This window comes from Chenopodium album, chromosome 26 (assembly GCF_948465745.1).
Source record: "Chenopodium album chromosome 26, dcCheAlbu1.1, whole genome shotgun sequence".
NCBI classification, from domain to species: domain Eukaryota; kingdom Viridiplantae; phylum Streptophyta; class Magnoliopsida; order Caryophyllales; family Amaranthaceae; genus Chenopodium; species Chenopodium album.
The window spans coordinates 1239024-1257873 of NC_137859.1; the positions used below are offsets into that span (position 1 = coordinate 1239024).

Here is an 18850-nt window from a genome sequence, read left to right on the forward strand (position 1 = left end):
GTTTATGGCCGTTTATGGCCGTTGGAGGGAAAACACAACCAGCCTTATAGCCGTTAGCCCGCGGGCCGTGCCTGCGGGCCGTGCCTGCGGGCCGTGCCTGCGGGCCGTGCCTGCGGGCCGTGCCTGCGGGCTATTGGCCGGGCTCGTGCCGTGCCGGGCTGTTTTTTGGTTTTTTTTAACCGCAGCCCGCACGAGGCACGAGGGGCGTGCCATCGTGCCGGGCCGGGCCTGCCGGCGGGCCGTGCCGTGCCGGGCCATCCTCGTGCCGTGCCCGGGCCGCCCGCGTGCTGACCCGGCCCACGCCCAGCTTTACTAGTCTTGTTGTTATGTTATGCTATATTGGGTGCGAATCTTCAATCTTGGTTCTAAAAGGTAGAAAGTGGTTAGGTTTATGATAGGTTACATGAAGCATAAATTAATTCCGAGCTTCAACGGTCGACTTTGATTTTTCGTTGAGCCTGTCCTTTAAAATATAATCACGATTAATTAATCATAATAAGATAGGTATTATTTTTTTAGCATTCAATTAAAAATTTCCAAGTTACTCATAGTTCGACCACTAATAAGTGCGCTCCAAAAATTTTGTTTATTTCATTATGGTATTGATTTTACAAATGACATGATGATTTTGGATAGCTTAAGTAATTGGGGGCTAGGTCATGTAGGAGTTGTATGGGTTGTAACGTAAATTGGAAGCTTTTCTTGTGTGAGATCGAATTATAGTTCACTTGATGTAAGTTAGAGTGGTGGGTGCGAGCTTTAGCTCGCAAGCGAGTGAACGATAGCTCTTGCGTCAAAATCGAGTTATAGCAGTATATCACGCAAGAGAGCGATGTCTTAGGAGCATGTATACTTGCGACAAGGCCATCACGTATAGCAATTTCATCCTTCGAGTTTGGATATACGAATTACGGAGGATATTTTGTTAACCTTGGGGGCGTGCGTGGTATGTCCTCAGATTACCTGTATTACTAGTGGCATATTTCGCTTTTAATACATTGGATTTTATTCCCAACACAATTATTTTTGTAGATCATCAATCAAGTATTTTTCCCTTTCATCGTCTTCTATTTATCAAAATCGACAGTTTATTTTAGCAAGTTGGTCATCTCTAGCAAATATTTTTGCACCAAGCACTTGGGTCTTGGGCTAATGAACGTATAAGTGTATAACCCCATGTGGGCATATGGGATATGGCCATATCATATGGTCGTTACACGGTCTATCTCTTTTGAATTTCTTTGCCACCGAAAAAAAAAAAAAAAAAAAAAGGTCCAAAACCCGTAATCGAACAAGGGGTTTTACCGCCTTGCTGAGTGTTTCTCTCTCCTCAACTCTGCATTCGACTGTTTAGGGCTTCGCAATTTCTCCTTCTTCCCTCTTTTTTTTTTTCTCTGCATCAATTCAATTCGATTAACATATATTACGACAATGATGTTATCCGGCGATATACCTCCTAATCAATCTATTTACGTTAAAAATCTCAATGAGAAGGTCAAGAAAGAAGGTAAACCCTAATTTTTTCACTCTTTTTTAGCTTGTAATTTCTTCAATTTCATGCTTATGATCTTTCTTATACTTGATTATCTTCAATTTTAGCTTCTCAGATTTCAAAAATCACTATGAATGCCCTTTGATTTCAGAGTATAAATTAGGTTATCATAAATTTTGGGATTTCTAATTTTTGCTGCAATGGCTGTTTTGCGATTAGTGACTTAGTTTGCAACTTTAATTCTCCGCAATTACTATGAAATTGAACCAATTTACTTGGAAATTAAGAAATGTTAAGTGTTAATAGGTGTTGCTGTTGCTGCTGCCTCTTATTATGGGTGTGTAATTATTGGGTTTTTATTTAGTTTTAGTTGTTGATTCAAGTATTTGAGCTAGTGAGAATCTCTTATGAATTTACCAGAATTGAAGCGGTCGCTCTACTGTTTATTCTCTCAATTTGGGAGGATCCTGGATGTTGTAGCTCTGAAGACGCCTAAACTTCGAGGTCAAGCTTGGATTTGTTTTAGTGAGATTACAGCAGCGAGTAATGCTGTTCGGCAAATGCAGAATTTCCCTTTCTATGATAAACCTATCGTAAGTACATCCATTTCTAGCTGTCTATCAATAGTTGTGTACTTTAGTTGGTGAAATTTGAAGGTGAGGGGTGAGGAGAAGTAGCAAGTATAGAAATAGTCAAATGGGCATGATAGCGTTATGGACTTATGGGGTTTATAGAAGATTGTGCACTTTAATCAACTGAAATTGGAATGAGAGATTTGTACTGGTGGGCTCAGTAAATGTAATACAGCCAGAGTCTTACACTAGAATGTGTAAATAGGAATGCATATAAATCCATAGGTCCAACATTTGGTTTACAAATTCTTCCTCCATTCCATTATAGATGCACCATTTGAGTTTCACATTTACGGATACACAAGTTTTAAAATTTAAAGTAATAATAAGGATATATTGAAAGTGAAAATCTAGGCGAATCTAACAAGATCTCACGAAACTATAATTTCTTACATTGTTACATTAATTTCATATAAGATGGTTGAGAGAGAATGTGTGGACAGTGTAAAAGTCCAAATAGTGCATATTTTCAAGAATGGAGTAAGTGAAACATGAATCTTGTTAGTATTTGTTTGCTCTGAAGTTGGGGTTTGGTGTTTTACGAAGTATGTGCAGAAGCCACATTCTCATTTAGCAGAATGCTGTAGTTACATCCTTGAGTGATGTCAACTTCCTACTTCCTCTATCTCATTGCTGAGTATAAGTTTGTGATTTGATGGGAATACTAGTGAGAGTAAACATCAAATTTGAGAATCCAACTTTTAAAGACGTTGCCACTAATGAAGTTTTGACAACTCAACATGTACAATGGAACCAAATATTGTTGAAAATGACTACAAGATGGAGGGAGTATCGATCATTTTGAAATAGTGTCATTTCATATTTTAAAATGCAAGCTGACTACAGTTTTATTGATTCACCATCCCTGTGATGTGTAATGTTGGCTTGGCACTCCAAGAAGTTTGATTTACTTAAAAAAGAGTCTTATTTCTGATACCCTGCAAGCTTACACGTGAATATAGTTACATATGCTAGTATGTTTAACATTTTATTGTTCTTCTTGATGACTTCTTACAGCGGATACAATACGCTAAATCCAAGTCAGATTGTGTTGCGAAAGAAGAGGGAACTTATGTTCCTAAGGAAAAGAAGAAGAAACAAGAGGAGAAGGGTAAAAATCCTGTTTAATTCTTTGACTATAGTATTATCATATTGCCAAATTTTGTCATATGTGGTTAGCAATTTTTGAGTAGTGGCTGTTTAGGAAGCCATAATTACTTAAATCTTTGGTACATCTAGTATGTAATTACTGAGTGGCTTGAAAATTACTAGGAGCAGGCAGGGAGATTCATGCAATTTTGTATGGTCTCACCCACGCCCAAAAACCCCAAAATGGTCAAAATATAAATAGAGAGGGAGAAAAGGGTCCAAATGTCCAATTGGCAGCTACCAAGACCATGCATGCAGTAGCTGTCCTTAGAGAATGTATTTTTAACCCCAATCTTTAGGAATGCAATGTGATCTCTTTCAATCATACATGTTCTTTTAGGGCTCTGTAAATAAATTTGCATAGGATTGCAACAATTTTTTGTGGCTTGCTGTCTTGTCCCCTTATTCCATCAATTATAGGCATATGTTTAGCTATCAACTCTTAATGTTTCACCCATATGGATGTTCTTTAAACATAATATTTATAATTTTTTCTAATTATAATAATGTTTGCTTATAATTGTTTGTTAAAGGTAGTTGTATGACCTTAGATCCTTGATTTAATATTTAAAAAAACCTTCCATTGATAAGATCTTGATTAAGGGAAATAAACCATACATGTGAACATTAGTGGTATTTTTCAGTCTTGTAGGATATAAGCTAATGGGTATATTTGCAGATCACCCTTTTGTTGCTGTAGCAGGGTGGCCATTGGGCCATTAGGAAAGATTTGTTTGAATAACCAAGTGCACAGAAAAGAGAAGATAAAGGGGGTTCGATGAGAAACAGGTTAATAAGAGTTTTTTGGTTGTCTTGGTAACTATTGTATGTTAAACAAAATAAGTCAATAAGTCAAGTAGTTATTCCATTGGGAAGGAGTGGGTTCATTGTTAAGTATCTGAAATAGTGTGTGGGAGTAATGTGACTGGTAGGCATGAGAAAATAGGCTAGTTAGGCATATTGGTCATTTGTCTAACATTATATATCTAATAGTCAGCTGATTTGGCTTTAGTTAAGACTATTTATGTGACTGTTAGATGATGATCAAAGTGAGCAAAAAAAATAAAAATAATAATAATAAAATAAAGCAATTCAATAAAAGGTCTTAATGATGACCATTTGATCATTTGGATTACTATTAGCATCAATCAATTAGACTTAATTAGTGAAAATGATAATGTTCACAATGTTTGAAGAGAAAGAAAAGGGCTAACATAGGAAAAGGGTTACTTGGGACATTTTAGTTATTTTGTCAACTGTTAGATATCTAACAATTAGCCAAATAAAATTTCTTATTGAGAAAGAGTATTTATTTGGATAACTGTTAGGTATCTAATAGTTAGCGAAATGACCATAAAGTGTGTGTGAGTGAGGAAGAGAAAAAGAGAAAATAGGAATTACAATAAGAGGATAAGGTGTCCTTAGAATCAAACACTTAACATGTATACAAATCAATGTATAAAAAAGCTCAAGGCACAATGAGGCGATGAAGGTCATGCTGCGCCTCTAGTGGCGCACCTCTTTGAAGTGAGGCACACAATATAAAACAGATAATGAAATTTGCTTATGTGCACCTCAGGTGCGCCTCTTTGAATGTGCAAGTCTTTCAATGGGCATGCTCACTGCTCAGTTTGCTCCGCACACCATAGCCACTCGTCTTTTCCTTTCTCTCATCCTATGATCTGTGAAATATGGATAAATTTTGTATGCTGCATTTATTTTTTTTATATTCTCTTCATCTGACTTGAAATATTAGGCATCTGGGTGTTTAATACATAAATTAAGGAGTGCTTAAAAGCTGTATTGAGGTATTTGACATGTGTTTGGCATTAGGTTCTAGAGTGGAAATTAGAGTTTATTTTTTAATAATTTATTATGAGGAGTAGTATTTAGTGTTAACTTAGCCAATATGTTAATGGTTGTGTTTTAGCAGTTACTTTAAAATTTGGAGTTGTGCTAATAAAAGCTACAAAGTATTAAAAGTTCTTTTTTTTTTTTTTCATTATGTTTTAATCATTTATGCATCACATGTTATATGCAAATATGCAATAATTAAATTTGTTATCTTTTTGTTGCTTATGTATGGTATTTTGCACTTGAGAACTAACCTCTAACTGCTAACTTCTAACCACTAGCTGGAATAACTTAGAGCAATACAACAACTATTGTTTCCGTACAAACCTTCACTGCTTCAGTAATCATAAGAAGCTGGATATGTTGTGAATAAAAAAATTAAAAAAAAGGAAAACAAACTGGAATATTGATTTATATTACTTGGGTTATTTTACTATATGCTTATTCTTGGCCATCCAAGCGTTTATGTTATTGGCCTTAAATTGCCCTTTTGTGGTTTTCAAAAACTTTTAAGTATGTTTTTCGCTCCTGCATGGACACCCCCCCCCCCCCCCCCCCCCCCCTTTTTTTTTTTTTTTTTTGGTGGGTGTGGGGCAGAAACTAATATGCATGCTAGATACTTTCTGAATATTTGTGCAAAATATCCAAAAGAAAAAGTACCTTCACATCCCAATATGTTATCTGTATGTAACTGACCTCCTTGCCTCATTGTAAGAGTGTTGTTTGAGGCATGTTGCAGGATATGGTCATGTATGAAATGGTTTACTTATTGAGAGCTCACATACTCAAGTTCTGTAATTTATCTGTAACTATTATCAGTATATATTTAAGGGAAATTTTCTATGATTGGAAAGGGATCATTGGTAGGCTAGATCATCTTCAAGCATACTAGAAACTTTCTGAATGTTTGTGCAAAAATAATAATAAATGTCCCAATATGTTTCCTCTATGTAACTGATCTCCTTGCCTCACTGTAAGAGTGTTGTTTGAGGCATGTGGCAGGTTATGGTCATGCTCTTATGCCCATGTATGAAATAATTTACCCATTGAGAGCCCATATTGCCACATATGCACGATTTGTAATTTATACTGTCAAACCTTTGTTTTTCTGAAGTTTAATTTCATTTTGGCCTGTAGTATTATTATCAGTGAAGCATGCGTTTTTTGGCTACTACTGTGATTGGGAGATTAATTATTATGTAGACCTCAGATAGCAGCATATCAGCCATTCATTAAATACTTTTTTCTAACTTGGAACGAGGCTAAATCTGATTTTGAGATAATATTTTTTCCTATCTTCAGGTGAAAGGAAGCGTCATCCAGAAGACCAAACTGGTGCTGCTGCTAATGGAAATGCTTCTCAAACCAATGGTGGCCCATCTGTAAGTATACTGCTCACAAGTTCTGTTCTCTTCACATAAAAACAACATATTTTAGACAAGTTCTGCAATTTCTAACATCTTCCAATAAGGCTTGGCAATGCTGACCAAAAGCTATGTCCTCCATCATATGCTATTTACAAGCACCAGATTTTGCTTCTGGGTTGCCTATCATAGATTTATACTATCTTGAAACACCCATTGAAGGATTCTCAGTTTCAACCACATCTGTAGTTTTTAAGCATCAGTCAAATCTGTCCTTGTTGGGGCCTTCTTCCACTGCATGCCCTACGCGTTTCCTGGCCGAACGGACCTAGATCTTTAGTCCTTATTTCATTTTGACTACCAGGATGCTAGTTCTGCTCTGTATTTACCCACATTTAAATTTTCAAAGTTTGACTCATTGTGAGACACATATAGGATTATAGGAAGTACAGAGATGCTCCAAGCGAAAGGAGAGTTCTAGTGTAAAGTACTTGGTGCCACCTGCTCACTTCACAAAGTTCTCGAAACAATGAAAAACCTTGGATGGTTAATTAGTGTATATTATAAGTTTATAACTATCATGAATGGACTGGTTTCACACTGTCACTAGTTCATGATGTTTACTGTTCTGGGGTATTGTTCTATAATGTTTAAAGCTAATGGTCAATGTTTTATTCCCATTACAGGCTCCACATCGCAAGACTGGTGCACAGGAATCTGTAGCTCCAAACAATATTTTGTTTGTACAAAACTTGCCCTATGAAACAACCAGTATAATGCTGCAACTGCTTTTCCAACAGTACCCAGGTTTCAGGGAAGTGCGGATGATTGAAGCAAAGCCAGGCATTGCCTTTGTGGAGTTTGACGATGAGGACGAAGCTGCTATAGCAATGCAGGCGCTTCAGGGCTTTAAAGTTACACCACAGAACCCCATGGAAATCACTTATGCTAAGAAATGATTTTGTTTTGTACGCCTTTGTGGGAGTGATTTGTCATTGGCAACTGTAGACTGTAGCTCTACCATATGCGAGATGCAGAGAGAACAGTGTTAAGTTTTGTTCAGAGCCTCAGAGGTATCCTGCAATATTGCATTAAGTCAACTGTACATCAGATGATATCCCATTACCTGTTATGAGAATGTCTGGTTTTCTAGGGCAGCTATAGTTAAAAACTAGCTAGTTTTAGTGAAACATATTTCAATTTGTCCAAAACTTGTTTTACATAAGATTAATTGATAATTCTGTGGTTATTGGCGAATGAAATCCTTTAGTTTATTTTCAAGGAGATATTCAAAAGCTTCAAGGTCCTACAGCATGTATATAAGTTTTATGATCACCATATTAAAGTGAAAGCACAGCCTACACCTGCCCAACTGGTTAAGGCAATACCATGAGATTTTACTTGATTTTTTGAATTCCACATTCTAATGTGCTCAGTAGTCAGTGGTATCAGAGGTTATGACTGCCTATTTTTGTAATTATGTGGATGAGTACTTTATGCTGTAATGGGGTGGCCTAGCAGTCAGACTTGTAGGAATATCCCAGATGGCCGCATTGTCCATGAATCTCTTCACCTTCCTTCTTTCAACTGAACCATACAAATTATTTCTACACATTGTGAGGATGTTACCGGTATGCGAATCCAAAACACAGAGAAACACCATCTATGTCATCAACAACCAGTGTGGGAGTGTCATTTTGGAGATATTGCATTGAATAGACCATCACAGGGCTTAATCGTGCCTCCCACAGCGTTTACAATTTCCATTGGTTGATCTAGCAAATACCAAATTGATGTAGTAGCAGGTCTTTACACCTCTAATATTATTGGACCGTTGAGCTCGACCGAGCCAAGCCCCACTATTCCTTAACGAGCCCAAGCCGAGCCTAGGGGTGCTCGTTCTCGGTTCTTGCGCTGATTAACCCCATACATATACTACAATTTTTTTATAAGCTAAGGAGAAGACTCTATTGGATTATCATCTCTCACACGTCAACTTCATCCGAGTTAAAATAAAAAGGAGTACATTACATATTAGTGGATAAATTATAAATATATTTGGTCATAAAAGTTGTTTTTATTTTAAAATTTACTTATAGAAATCCGTACTAGGGAATGCACTTGGTAGTACAAGAACTTCCTCAAATATGGTCTGCCCCAGATGATATCACACCCTCTCCCACTTACCACCTTCTTCCCAACAATACAATTCAATTATCCTCCATCATATTCACTTTCCTCAAAAATTCAACCATTTTTCTTCTACAATTAGCAACTATCTTCCTCCATTTTCTCTCTCCTCCAATCTTCAATGGCGAAATCAATCAAGCATGAGAACAACAACAAGAACAACCCCTTCGACCTCCTCAACGAAGAACTCCTGTTCATAATCCTCGATCATCTCTCCATTGACGACCACCTTGCTGTTAAATCATTTTCTCTCTCCTCAAAATCATTTCACTCCGCCGAATCCCAACACCGAAGATCCGCCAAACTCCTCCGACCCGAATTCCTCCCTTGCGTCCTTCGTCGTTACCCCTTTCTCTCTCATCTCGACCTCTCTCTCTGTCCTCGAATCACTGATACCCAGCTCCAAACGGCGTCGTCTTTGGGACCCGTTTTGCGCTCCATTAAGCTTACTTCGTTTAGGTTTGTAACCGGGTTAGGGGTTTCGGATCTGGTATCAAAATGCCCGAATTTGGTGGAGTTGGATCTTAGAAATGGTACTGAGCTTAGTGATTCTGCTGCTGCCGCCATTGCTGGGGCACAGAATTTGGAGAGGTTGGTAATGGTGAGATGTAAACGGGTTTCGGATATGGGTATTGGGTGTATTGCTGTTGGGTGTAAGAAATTGAAGAGGGTTAGTTTGAAATGGTGTTTAAGGGTTACTGATTTAGGGGTTGGACTTCTTGCCCTTAAATGCAAGGACCTTTGCTCTTTGGATCTTTCTTATGTTCCGGTACTTACTTTTCTCTATTTATTTTATCTTTGTGCTTGTCATTTTAATTCAAGTGAATTTAGTACGTTACAATGTCACATGACTATGTTTTTCCGTGTTTTGGTTAGCCTCGAGTAACGTGAGTCTTTGATGACTTTAGTGGACCCTGGAGATACTAAGTTTGGTACCAACAATGCGCGAATTAGTACCAATCGGTCCCACTATAGTTACAAGGACTTGGGTTACTGTAGGAACTATAGATTATGGAGGGTTTACTTGCAAAGTTTTGGCTTTGTGTAGGAAGATAAAAATGTGGGACTGCGGGAGTGTTACATTGGAATTCAATGTGGCATTACTTATGTGGAATGAAAAAGTTTGTAAAGTAGACAAAAGATACAGTATTTTTAAGGAGTAATTATGATTTTGGTTGATTAACAAGTAATTCTTGTCGATAAGTCATACATTCTGCAAATGTGAATGAAATTTTTTGCACTATAATGTTACTGGGCTTCTGCATGTTTATATAGACTTTATTGTTTATGATTACTGTTATGTATGTATGATTCTTATTTAAGAACACTTTTAGTACCAAGCTTCTTATGTCTCATACATTGATACATATCAGAAGTTCAGAACTATTGTTATGGCGACACACTTTAGTTATGTCTTGACCACATATGAAGCTAGATGTCGCGACTTACGGAGTACCTTCTTAGCCACCAAGCAAAGTATAAAGCGCATGATCTAAAACACTTAGACCTATACCAGTTTTTCTTACAAAAAACTAATTGTGCTACATTGTTCCAACTAGGTACCGTGAAGGTGAGTGGGATAGTTATCTGTGCTGAGTGAAATTTTTGTGTTACGCTTCTTTATAATGCAAGTAGCTGCTGTTCCTGTTGCAAACTAGATTTGAGAACCTTAACTCCGGCTTGTAAGCATGTAAAGTTAATTTGGCTCTTTTGCATTTGCAAAATAAATAATCATGTACTTGAAAGATACTTATCCTTATTTACATGTATAACAGATTACAGAGAAAAGCCTTAAGCCTATATTGCAATTATCTTCTCTGGAAGATCTAGTGTTAGTGGGCTGTCTTGGCATTGATGATGATGGACTTGGTTTACTTGACAAAGGTCACACTATGTTGAAGGTCTGCAATTTCTTGTGATCCAGATTATTTCCTTACTTGATACCTACATGTTCTTCTAATTTCTGACTTTTAATCCTCTATTATGCTCTTTATCCATCTTATCAATTCAATAGACACTTGATTTATCCAACCGTCAGAACATCAGTCACACTGGTTTAGCCAATTTGACTCGAGGTGCTGGATCCCTGAAAGAGATCATATTGGCATATGGCTCAGCTGTAAGTACCAAGATATCTATGCTCCTTTCCCACATTTTTATAAATTATCTAAAACGATATAGTATGATTGATTTATAGCCTTTTCTCAAATTCAGGTTACTCTTGACATAGCAAAATGTCTTCAGAATCTCTCAATGTTGCAGTGTCTGAAGTTAGATGGTTCTCCAGTCACTTGTTCTGCATTGAGGATGATAGGAAACTGGTCTGGTTCTCTCAGAGAGCTGAGCCTGAGTAAATGCTCAGGTGTAACTGATGAAGGAATTGCCTGTATCGTCAGGAAGCATACAGAATTGAGAAAATTAGACATCACATGCTGTCGCAAGATATCAGTTGTGGCAATTGACTGTATCACTAGGTCATGTACTGCTCTCACTTCCCTTAAGATGGAGGCTTGCTCTCATATCTCTGCAGATGCTTTTGTATTAATTGGACAGCGTTGTCGAGCCTTAGAGGAATTGGATGCAACAGACAATAATATAGATGATGAAGGTTTGCTTCTACAATCCAGCTTTAAATCCCTTAACTTCTTGTCACTCTTTTAGTAGCAAGGTAATGACCACTCCTATTGCAGGTCTAAAATCTATTTCTAGATGTTCCTTGAAGTTAGGGATCTGTCTTGGCATTACTGATGAAGGGTTGATTCAAGTCGGGCTACATTGCTCTAAGCTAAAAGAGATTGATTTATACAGGTAAATTAGATAGATTGCTTGAGTTATTAGCTTGACAGTATCATTAAATCATTTGGCTAGAGATTAAAATATTCGAGCTGCAAGCTCAAATTACATTGAATGCTTCCAAATTTCAGTATTATTAGTAATTAAGCTCTTTTGTTTTTTTTCCTACCAGAGCCGTAAGAATATCTGATAAAGGCATTGCATCAGTAGCTGAAGGCTGCCCTGTTCTTGAGTTGATCAACATTGCATATTGTGATCAAGTTACGGATGTCTCTCTAATAACGCTATCAAATTGTTCGAGATTAAAAGCATTGGAAGCTAGAGGGTGCTCTCATATCACATCAAGAGGTCTGGCAGCCATTGCTGCTGGATGCGGGCAACTTGCTGTCCTAGACATAAAGAAGTGTTTCAGAATCGACAACTCCGGAATGATTCCTCTGGCTCGTCATTCTTTGAACCTGAAACAGGTATAAAAATGAAATCCATAATTGCTTCTTAGCTCATTATCCTAAATTCACAACTCTGACGGACTTTTGTTTTCAATGTTGGCAGATAAATCTGTCGTATTGCTCAGTTACAGATGCTGGACTGCTAGCATTAGCGAGCAGAAGCCCATTGCAGAACATGACGATATTACATCTGGCTGGATTGAGCCCAAATGGGCTAGCAGCAGCCTTGCTGGCATGCAGGGGATTAAAGAAAGCGAAAATCCACGAATCCTTTAAAGCTCTGCTTCCTCAAATCCTTCTTGATCATATGGAGAGCCGTGGTTGTGTATTTCACTGGAGAGACAAAGCCTTTCAACCTCAGGTGATCAATCTTCTCAATTGTCCTCTTATTTAATTTCAAACCAAATCCCCTCTTGTCTCATGCTTAATAAATCTGTTAACAAATGACTCAGAATATCTGAAGGTATTGACTTATCTTAGATGACTGAATTATCTTAGTTGACAAATGATTGAGAAAATTCCTTAATGACTTGGGCAGGTTGACACAGACCCATTGAACTGGAACCTACAGAGTAATAGACACGCCTGACCCATTTGACACTCCATTTGGATCTGGAAGGAGAAAACACATACGACGACTACGAGTATGTAATTTAATTAGATTTTCCTTTTCCAGTTTCTCCCCTAATCTGTTTGTGTTTTTTTTTTTTAATAGAAAGAAACCTAATGAAATCGGCAATAATGAGGCATACTGATAAGGACTTCCTTTAACAGAAGTATGTTAATTAATTAAAATAATCATAGTACGTTGTCAACTACTCGTAGGTGATATTGTTATTATTATTTTTTTAAGTGTAGATAACTTATAAATTTATTATGGTTGTATTGAATATTGATGTCAACCAACCAAATGAGGTTGACAAGATCTCCATACATGTTGGTCCATCAATATATGATATGTTCACACACAATATGCTACGGAGTAATAAATTTCAGTATTAACTCTCCAAATTATTGTACTTAGTATTAAATACCGCATAATATTACTTTGCACTTTCTTGTTAAATTCCTCCCCCTCCTTCCAATTATCTCTTCTCTACCCCCAACCTCTTGAACGAAGATTTTCTCTTACATACACCCGAGTATATGATATACCTATGACTACATGAGTATTAGCATGATTAATGCGGGCGCTAGGCCGTGGGAATATACATACATTAAGAACTATACGATGTCATGTAATAATACCATGTACCTACGTCATATGTTCGGATCTACGATGGCCAATCTCTAAAAATGGAAAGTATAATGTGGGATAAGAGAGAAAGAAGAAAAAGAAAAGTGAAAGAGGTATAGAAATGGAGGAAAAAAAGAAGAGAGGTTGTGGGGTAGCCAGCCAATAGGAAGAAGCCACAGTCGTGCTACATATGAAAATGGGACCCACTCAGAAACTTTGGAAACGTTACCCATTAATTTGTCCCTCTTTTTATTTCTGGTATAATTGTATTCGTATCTTAGTCAGCCGCCTCTAGTGTCTGCTTTGTATTTGTATCCTAATCAGCAATCCAGTCAAACCCACATGTTTTGACCAGTTTAGTCTCTTTCATTTTTTTTTTTATTTTCCATTTTTTTTTTCTCATTTTTAAGTGTTATTATTGCCGTGGGAATTCCACGGTCAAATGCCTCATCACCTTCTTAGAAGATGCCAACCCTTCTTATAGCCTTTTCCTTGCGCGTTACGTGACCCTTTTACACTACCTTTTTATATTATTATTAATTTATTATTATGTTTTGCCTACCAAATATCGTCTTTTACTACCCTGTAGTCTAATAAACTCTGTAAAAAAAATTAATCTTTTATATTTGAACTCTTTATAATACGAGTACATATATTTGATATAGTGTACTCATTATGAGAGTTATCATAATTAATGAATTAAAAAAATTTAAAATTTTTGTACTGTAACATACTCCGTATTTGGCATCCATATGAATATCAAGACTATAACACAAGTATTGATACTTCAACATTAATCGACGTAGTATTATATGTGTAATTCAATGTATTGAGTTTAACATTTAAAGATGCACCCGCATTAATTACTTTGTGTGAGTTCACATTATTACTAAGAGTACTTGCCTAAATCCTCAAACAAAGTTATACTCATACTCATTGTTAGTTTGTTACTAATTACAAAACATTTGTTCCCCAACTAATATTTTCCATTTTGAATTGATTCTACATAATTGAAACTAAAAGCAATTGAGTAAACCACCAACCTATATTTCCTACTTTTTTTAAAAAGTAAAGTTTAACAACAAATCTCAAATTTCTCACCATATGATAAATACATAAAATGAATTTATACTCATCAATTTAATTTAATTTTTTTTTTTGAAAAAGTATCCTATTGATTTTTTTACCATTTTAGCAAGACAAATAAATACGAGTATAATTCAATTACTCCGCACTCTCTCCGTCCCTAAATTACATTTTTACTTTCCTCTATTATGTGAGGAATAAATGCTAGAAATAAGAATGCAATTTAGGGACGGAGCGAGTACAACTTTTATAGCGAAACACAAATACTCATGTGGAAATAAAAATTTAATATCGTTATAATTTTTTTTAAAAATATCGTTACAAGACCAAACCATTTAGCTCACATGAGAAATCACACCATAAAATCTCACCAGACTCACCACCCCTTGTATAAAACTCTCCCCATTTCTACCTTGTAACAATTTTCTCTCTCTTACCCAACTCATCATCTCATCCTTCTTACTTCAACTTTCTCTCTCTTTCTCTCCTCCTTCATTACATGGGCTATGGGCTTCTCTAATGCCACCTTAGACACCAACCATCACAACAACAGTTACAATTTCATGTCCTCTTTCACCGACCTCCTCAACTCCGGCGCCGCCACCACCGCCGCCGATAACTCCAGTCTCACCGCCTCTAATCGGAGCTTATCCGATCGCATCGCTGATCGAACCGGGTCGGGTATTCCCAAATTCAAGTCGTTACCACCTCCTTCCATACCCATCTCACCTCCTCCCATTTCTCCTTCTTCTTACTTTGCTATTCCTCCTGGTTTAAGTCCTACTGATCTCTTAGACTCCCCTGTTCTTCTCTCTTCTTCTAATGTAAGTTTTTATTATTACAAATTAATGAACAAAACCCATCAATAATTTTAAGATTAATTATGAAATAGATGATTGATTATTGTTTGGGGTTTGTTAAATTTTGCAGGTGTTACCATCTCCAACAACTGGCGCTTTTGCTGCCAACTGGAAATCTTATTGCAGCAACGTTAACAACAACACCACCACCAACAACAACAGCAACAACAACAAACAGGATGATGTGAACAATTATTCAGATTTTACATTTCAAACCCAAATGAAGCCGGTTGATGACGTTTCGTCTAATATGTTTCAATCTTCAATGCCTTCGTTTATTAATGTAAGTTTTTTTAATTTTTTTTGTTCCATTTTTAATCACGCGTTGATCAGTGTAATTAAATATCACTATATCGAGTAATGACTTTGGGATATGTATCAAGTATTTTTCAGTTTTAAAACGCGTTGTTGTTGATAAAGCTTTGCTGTTTATATTTACTTTTTTTCAGGAACAGGCTATAAGAGGAAGGGAAAACCAACAACCACCACCACAACCCCAACAACAATCATGGAATTTTGGAGATCAAAACAAGCAAAACAATGAGCAATCCTCGAATTCGATTACGACTATGGTGAAATCGGAGTATCCTAGTGAGAATTACAATCAGGGAAACGTTGTACAATATGAAGGTGAACAAAATTCATCATTCCAACCAGCTCAATTCATAAGGGAACAAAGAAAATCAGAAGATGGGTATAATTGGAGGAAATATGGCCAAAAACAGGTAAAAGGGAGTGAAAATCCAAGGAGTTATTACAAGTGTACATTCCCAAATTGTCCAATGAAGAAGAAGATTGAAAGGGGAATTGATGGTCAAATTACTGAGATTGTTTATAAGGGTACTCATAATCATCCTAAGCCTGTAAACACCAGAAGAAACTCTGCTTCTGCTGTTTCTGCAGCTTTTCAGCAGGGTTCTGTTCCTCAATCATCCAATGATTACCATGATCATTCACAGAGATCATCATCGGGACAGATGGATTCCGTTGCCACACCGGAGAATTCGTCGATTTCGATGGCTGATGACGAGGTGGGTTCTCAGAGGAGTAGATCAGCTGGGACTGATCTTGATGATGTTGATCAACCTGAGGCTAAAAGATGGTATACTTTTTTACTTGCTCATGATTTTATGTTATTGTTTTATGTTAAATTGTCAACTAGCTTAGTCGGTTAAAGCCTTGGGATTAATCCCGTTTACGACAAATGCTAATTATTTGATTTGTTTATGTGGAATTAGGAGAGGAGAAGTGGAGAATGAATGTATATCAGCAGCACCAGGGAGTAGAGCAGTGAGAGAACCAAGAGTAGTTGTTCAAACAACAAGTGATATTGATATTTTGGATGATGGATATAGGTGGAGGAAATATGGTCAGAAAGTTGTTAAGGGAAATCCAAATCCAAGGTAAATTGATTCATAGTTTTTTCCATTTTAAATGCTATTCATTTGTTTTTGGTTCAAAAAGTTGTATTGGATTTTGGTTAATTTTATCATATATATAAAGTGAACATTTTTGTATTGAAATTTGTCTGCCTTTTTGATGCATTTTGGGTATAGGCAATAAAAAATTTCCATATTGATGAATAATGATGATGGAATGGCTTTAATTTCATTAATTTGCTAATTATAGGTATCATTAATTTGATATAATCCGGGATCTTTGATTAGTGTTGGTTGGTAACCACTATTTCATTTTAATTCTATCATTGTTAGGCCTAACTCAATTAGTTGAAGTTCAGCTCATACTTAATAGTTACTTTTTAAGATGCTGTCAAATTATCTGACTTTAATGATGCCAAATTGATTACAGGAGCTACTACAAGTGCACGCACCCCAGTTGCCCGGTGAGGAAACATGTGGAACGGGCAGCTCATGATCTGAGGGCAGTGATCACAACCTATGAAGGAAAGCACAACCATGACGTTCCTGCTGCTCGTGGCAGTGGAATGAGCAGGGCAGTCGTGCCTGCTAACAATGGTGCAGTGCCCGCTATGGCTATAAGGCCATCAGCTGTGAACTATATGAGTACGAATGCAGGCAACAGCCACTCTTACCAGACTAATCAAGGAATGCCCTCATCTTTCGATGGTGCAGGACCATTATCTCCCTTTACATTACAGCTGCTGCAAAACCCTGGGAATTTCGGGTTCTCAGGGTACTTAAATCAACCTCAATACTCAGACAACAACATGTTTTCTGGTAATACTACAACAACAACTGCTAATACTGCTAGAGCCAAAGAGGAACCAAAAGAAGACCTTTTTGAGTCGTTGCTTTGCTGAAAGATTATACAGTATATTTTGCCTCTTAGTTTTTTAGGGGGGTCAGAGGAATTTTTACTAAGAGGAAATTAGTAGTAATAGTTTTTACTGACAAAAGAAATCAAGATTCATTTGTTTATTGTGTTCAACATGGTTGGTTTGTTTATTTGTTTATATAGGGGTGTACACAGAAATGACATACAGGAGTTTAGGCCAAAAATGTGCCCATGCTTTGCCTTATTTGTATATTGTATACTTGAAATTGTATGTATAAACAGGATTGATTTTCAGTACTTTTGTCACCGAATTTTTTTTTCCTCCGAATGATTTGTGGCTGTCAGCCTGTCAAAGTGTCAATAGATGGAATTTATAGTATCATATTTCATATGCCTAATTTGACACGCTCTAAGGCGGTGGGAGCAATGATAAAACATTCCCATGAGTCGGACTTTTATTCCGGCATATACTTAGAAGTTTCTTAGAAATATCCTGACTTGTTAGGAGGGTAGTTTGGATTGCTGGACCTAGAGGATCCGATTCAGGGATCAACTAGGAGTTTCTCGAGGAAGCCAAAAGGGGAAAACCATAACTATTTAGGATGATTTATACAGTTATACCCGCATATTACGCTACGCAATGGAACTTAATTGGAGGGAAGTTTTCTTTTAACTCAATGCGTACTACTATACACCACCATGGTCCTACAATATTATAGTGACACTACATACATACTTGTACAAAGCAGACTTTAGAATTGTTTAGCATTCTTTGACTTGTCTTATAGTTGGCTTCAAAGGGTACTAATTGACAATGTAATTTTGCACGAAGTATCTGAAAAGGAAACATGGATTCTAATGTGAACTTGGTCAGAGTATATTGCATGAATTTGGCTGTGCTAGTCAAATTCCAACCAAAAGAGAGACATCCTTTAATTTAATGGGAAAAGGATTAGAAAGTAGTGTAAGTGCATGATGTCGTTAGAGTAAAACTCACTATGCGTCACTTTGATTCTTGTTCGGTGGAATGCATACTGTTTCAACGCCCGGAGCTTGGACGTGCACCATTTACCTTAAAAATTCAGCTTCGATGTAGGGTTCGAAGGTACTCCGTACATATATATATAGTTGGTTCAATGGTTGTATATTTACAACTAATTAATACTATGTCACTCATAAATAACTATTTGATTTCATTAATGAAATCTTTTTTCTTCTCGACAAAAAAAAAAAAAAAAGAAAATAACTATTAGATTGTCTCAATCCTTAATTAAGAGCATGAAACAAATTTAGTAATGGAAAAGTAGTTGATTACTCAAATCTAAGTAAGAAAGTTTCAAAAGTCAATTGATCTTCACAAGTATGATAAATTAGTTTACGCGACTATTGTTCCAAACAAAGGAGCAATTTCGACTATACGATTGATGACCTTATTTCGGGTGTTGACAATTTGAGAATGAATGCACTTGAGCAACTCATCATGGGAGC

The 18850-nt window shown here is 36.7% G+C and overlaps 3 protein-coding genes across 3 annotated transcripts; all 3 read left to right on the forward strand.

Annotated features, from left to right (window-relative positions):
• The first annotated feature begins 1276 nt into the window (after positions 1–1276).
• LOC145617245 (U2 small nuclear ribonucleoprotein B'' 2-like) lies at positions 1277–7775 on the forward strand. Its single transcript, XM_081671939.1, has 5 exons — positions 1277–1507; positions 1913–2085; positions 3142–3235; positions 6430–6509; positions 7178–7775. The coding sequence occupies exons 1-5, from the start codon at positions 1432–1434 to the stop codon at positions 7448–7450; spliced, it is 696 nt and encodes a 231-aa protein (XP_081528065.1). The 5' UTR covers positions 1277–1431; the 3' UTR covers positions 7451–7775.
• Positions 7776–8802: 1027 nt separating this feature from the next.
• LOC145616307 (F-box/LRR-repeat protein 3-like) lies at positions 8803–12925 on the forward strand. The gene is made up of 8 exons (XM_081671006.1): positions 8803–9450; positions 10457–10582; positions 10696–10800; positions 10896–11289; positions 11372–11489; positions 11647–11941; positions 12027–12284; positions 12462–12925. Exons 1-8 carry the CDS (start codon positions 8803–8805, stop codon positions 12510–12512), a joined length of 1995 nt encoding a protein of 664 aa, XP_081527132.1. The 3' UTR covers positions 12513–12925.
• A 1703-nt stretch (positions 12926–14628) lies between these two features.
• LOC145616308 (WRKY transcription factor WRKY24-like) lies at positions 14629–17656 on the forward strand. The gene is made up of 5 exons (XM_081671007.1): positions 14629–15070; positions 15177–15389; positions 15556–16208; positions 16345–16509; positions 16916–17656. The coding sequence occupies exons 1-5, from the start codon at positions 14753–14755 to the stop codon at positions 17385–17387; spliced, it is 1821 nt and encodes a 606-aa protein (XP_081527133.1). The 5' UTR covers positions 14629–14752; the 3' UTR covers positions 17388–17656.
• Positions 17657–18850: the final 1194 nt, after the last annotated feature.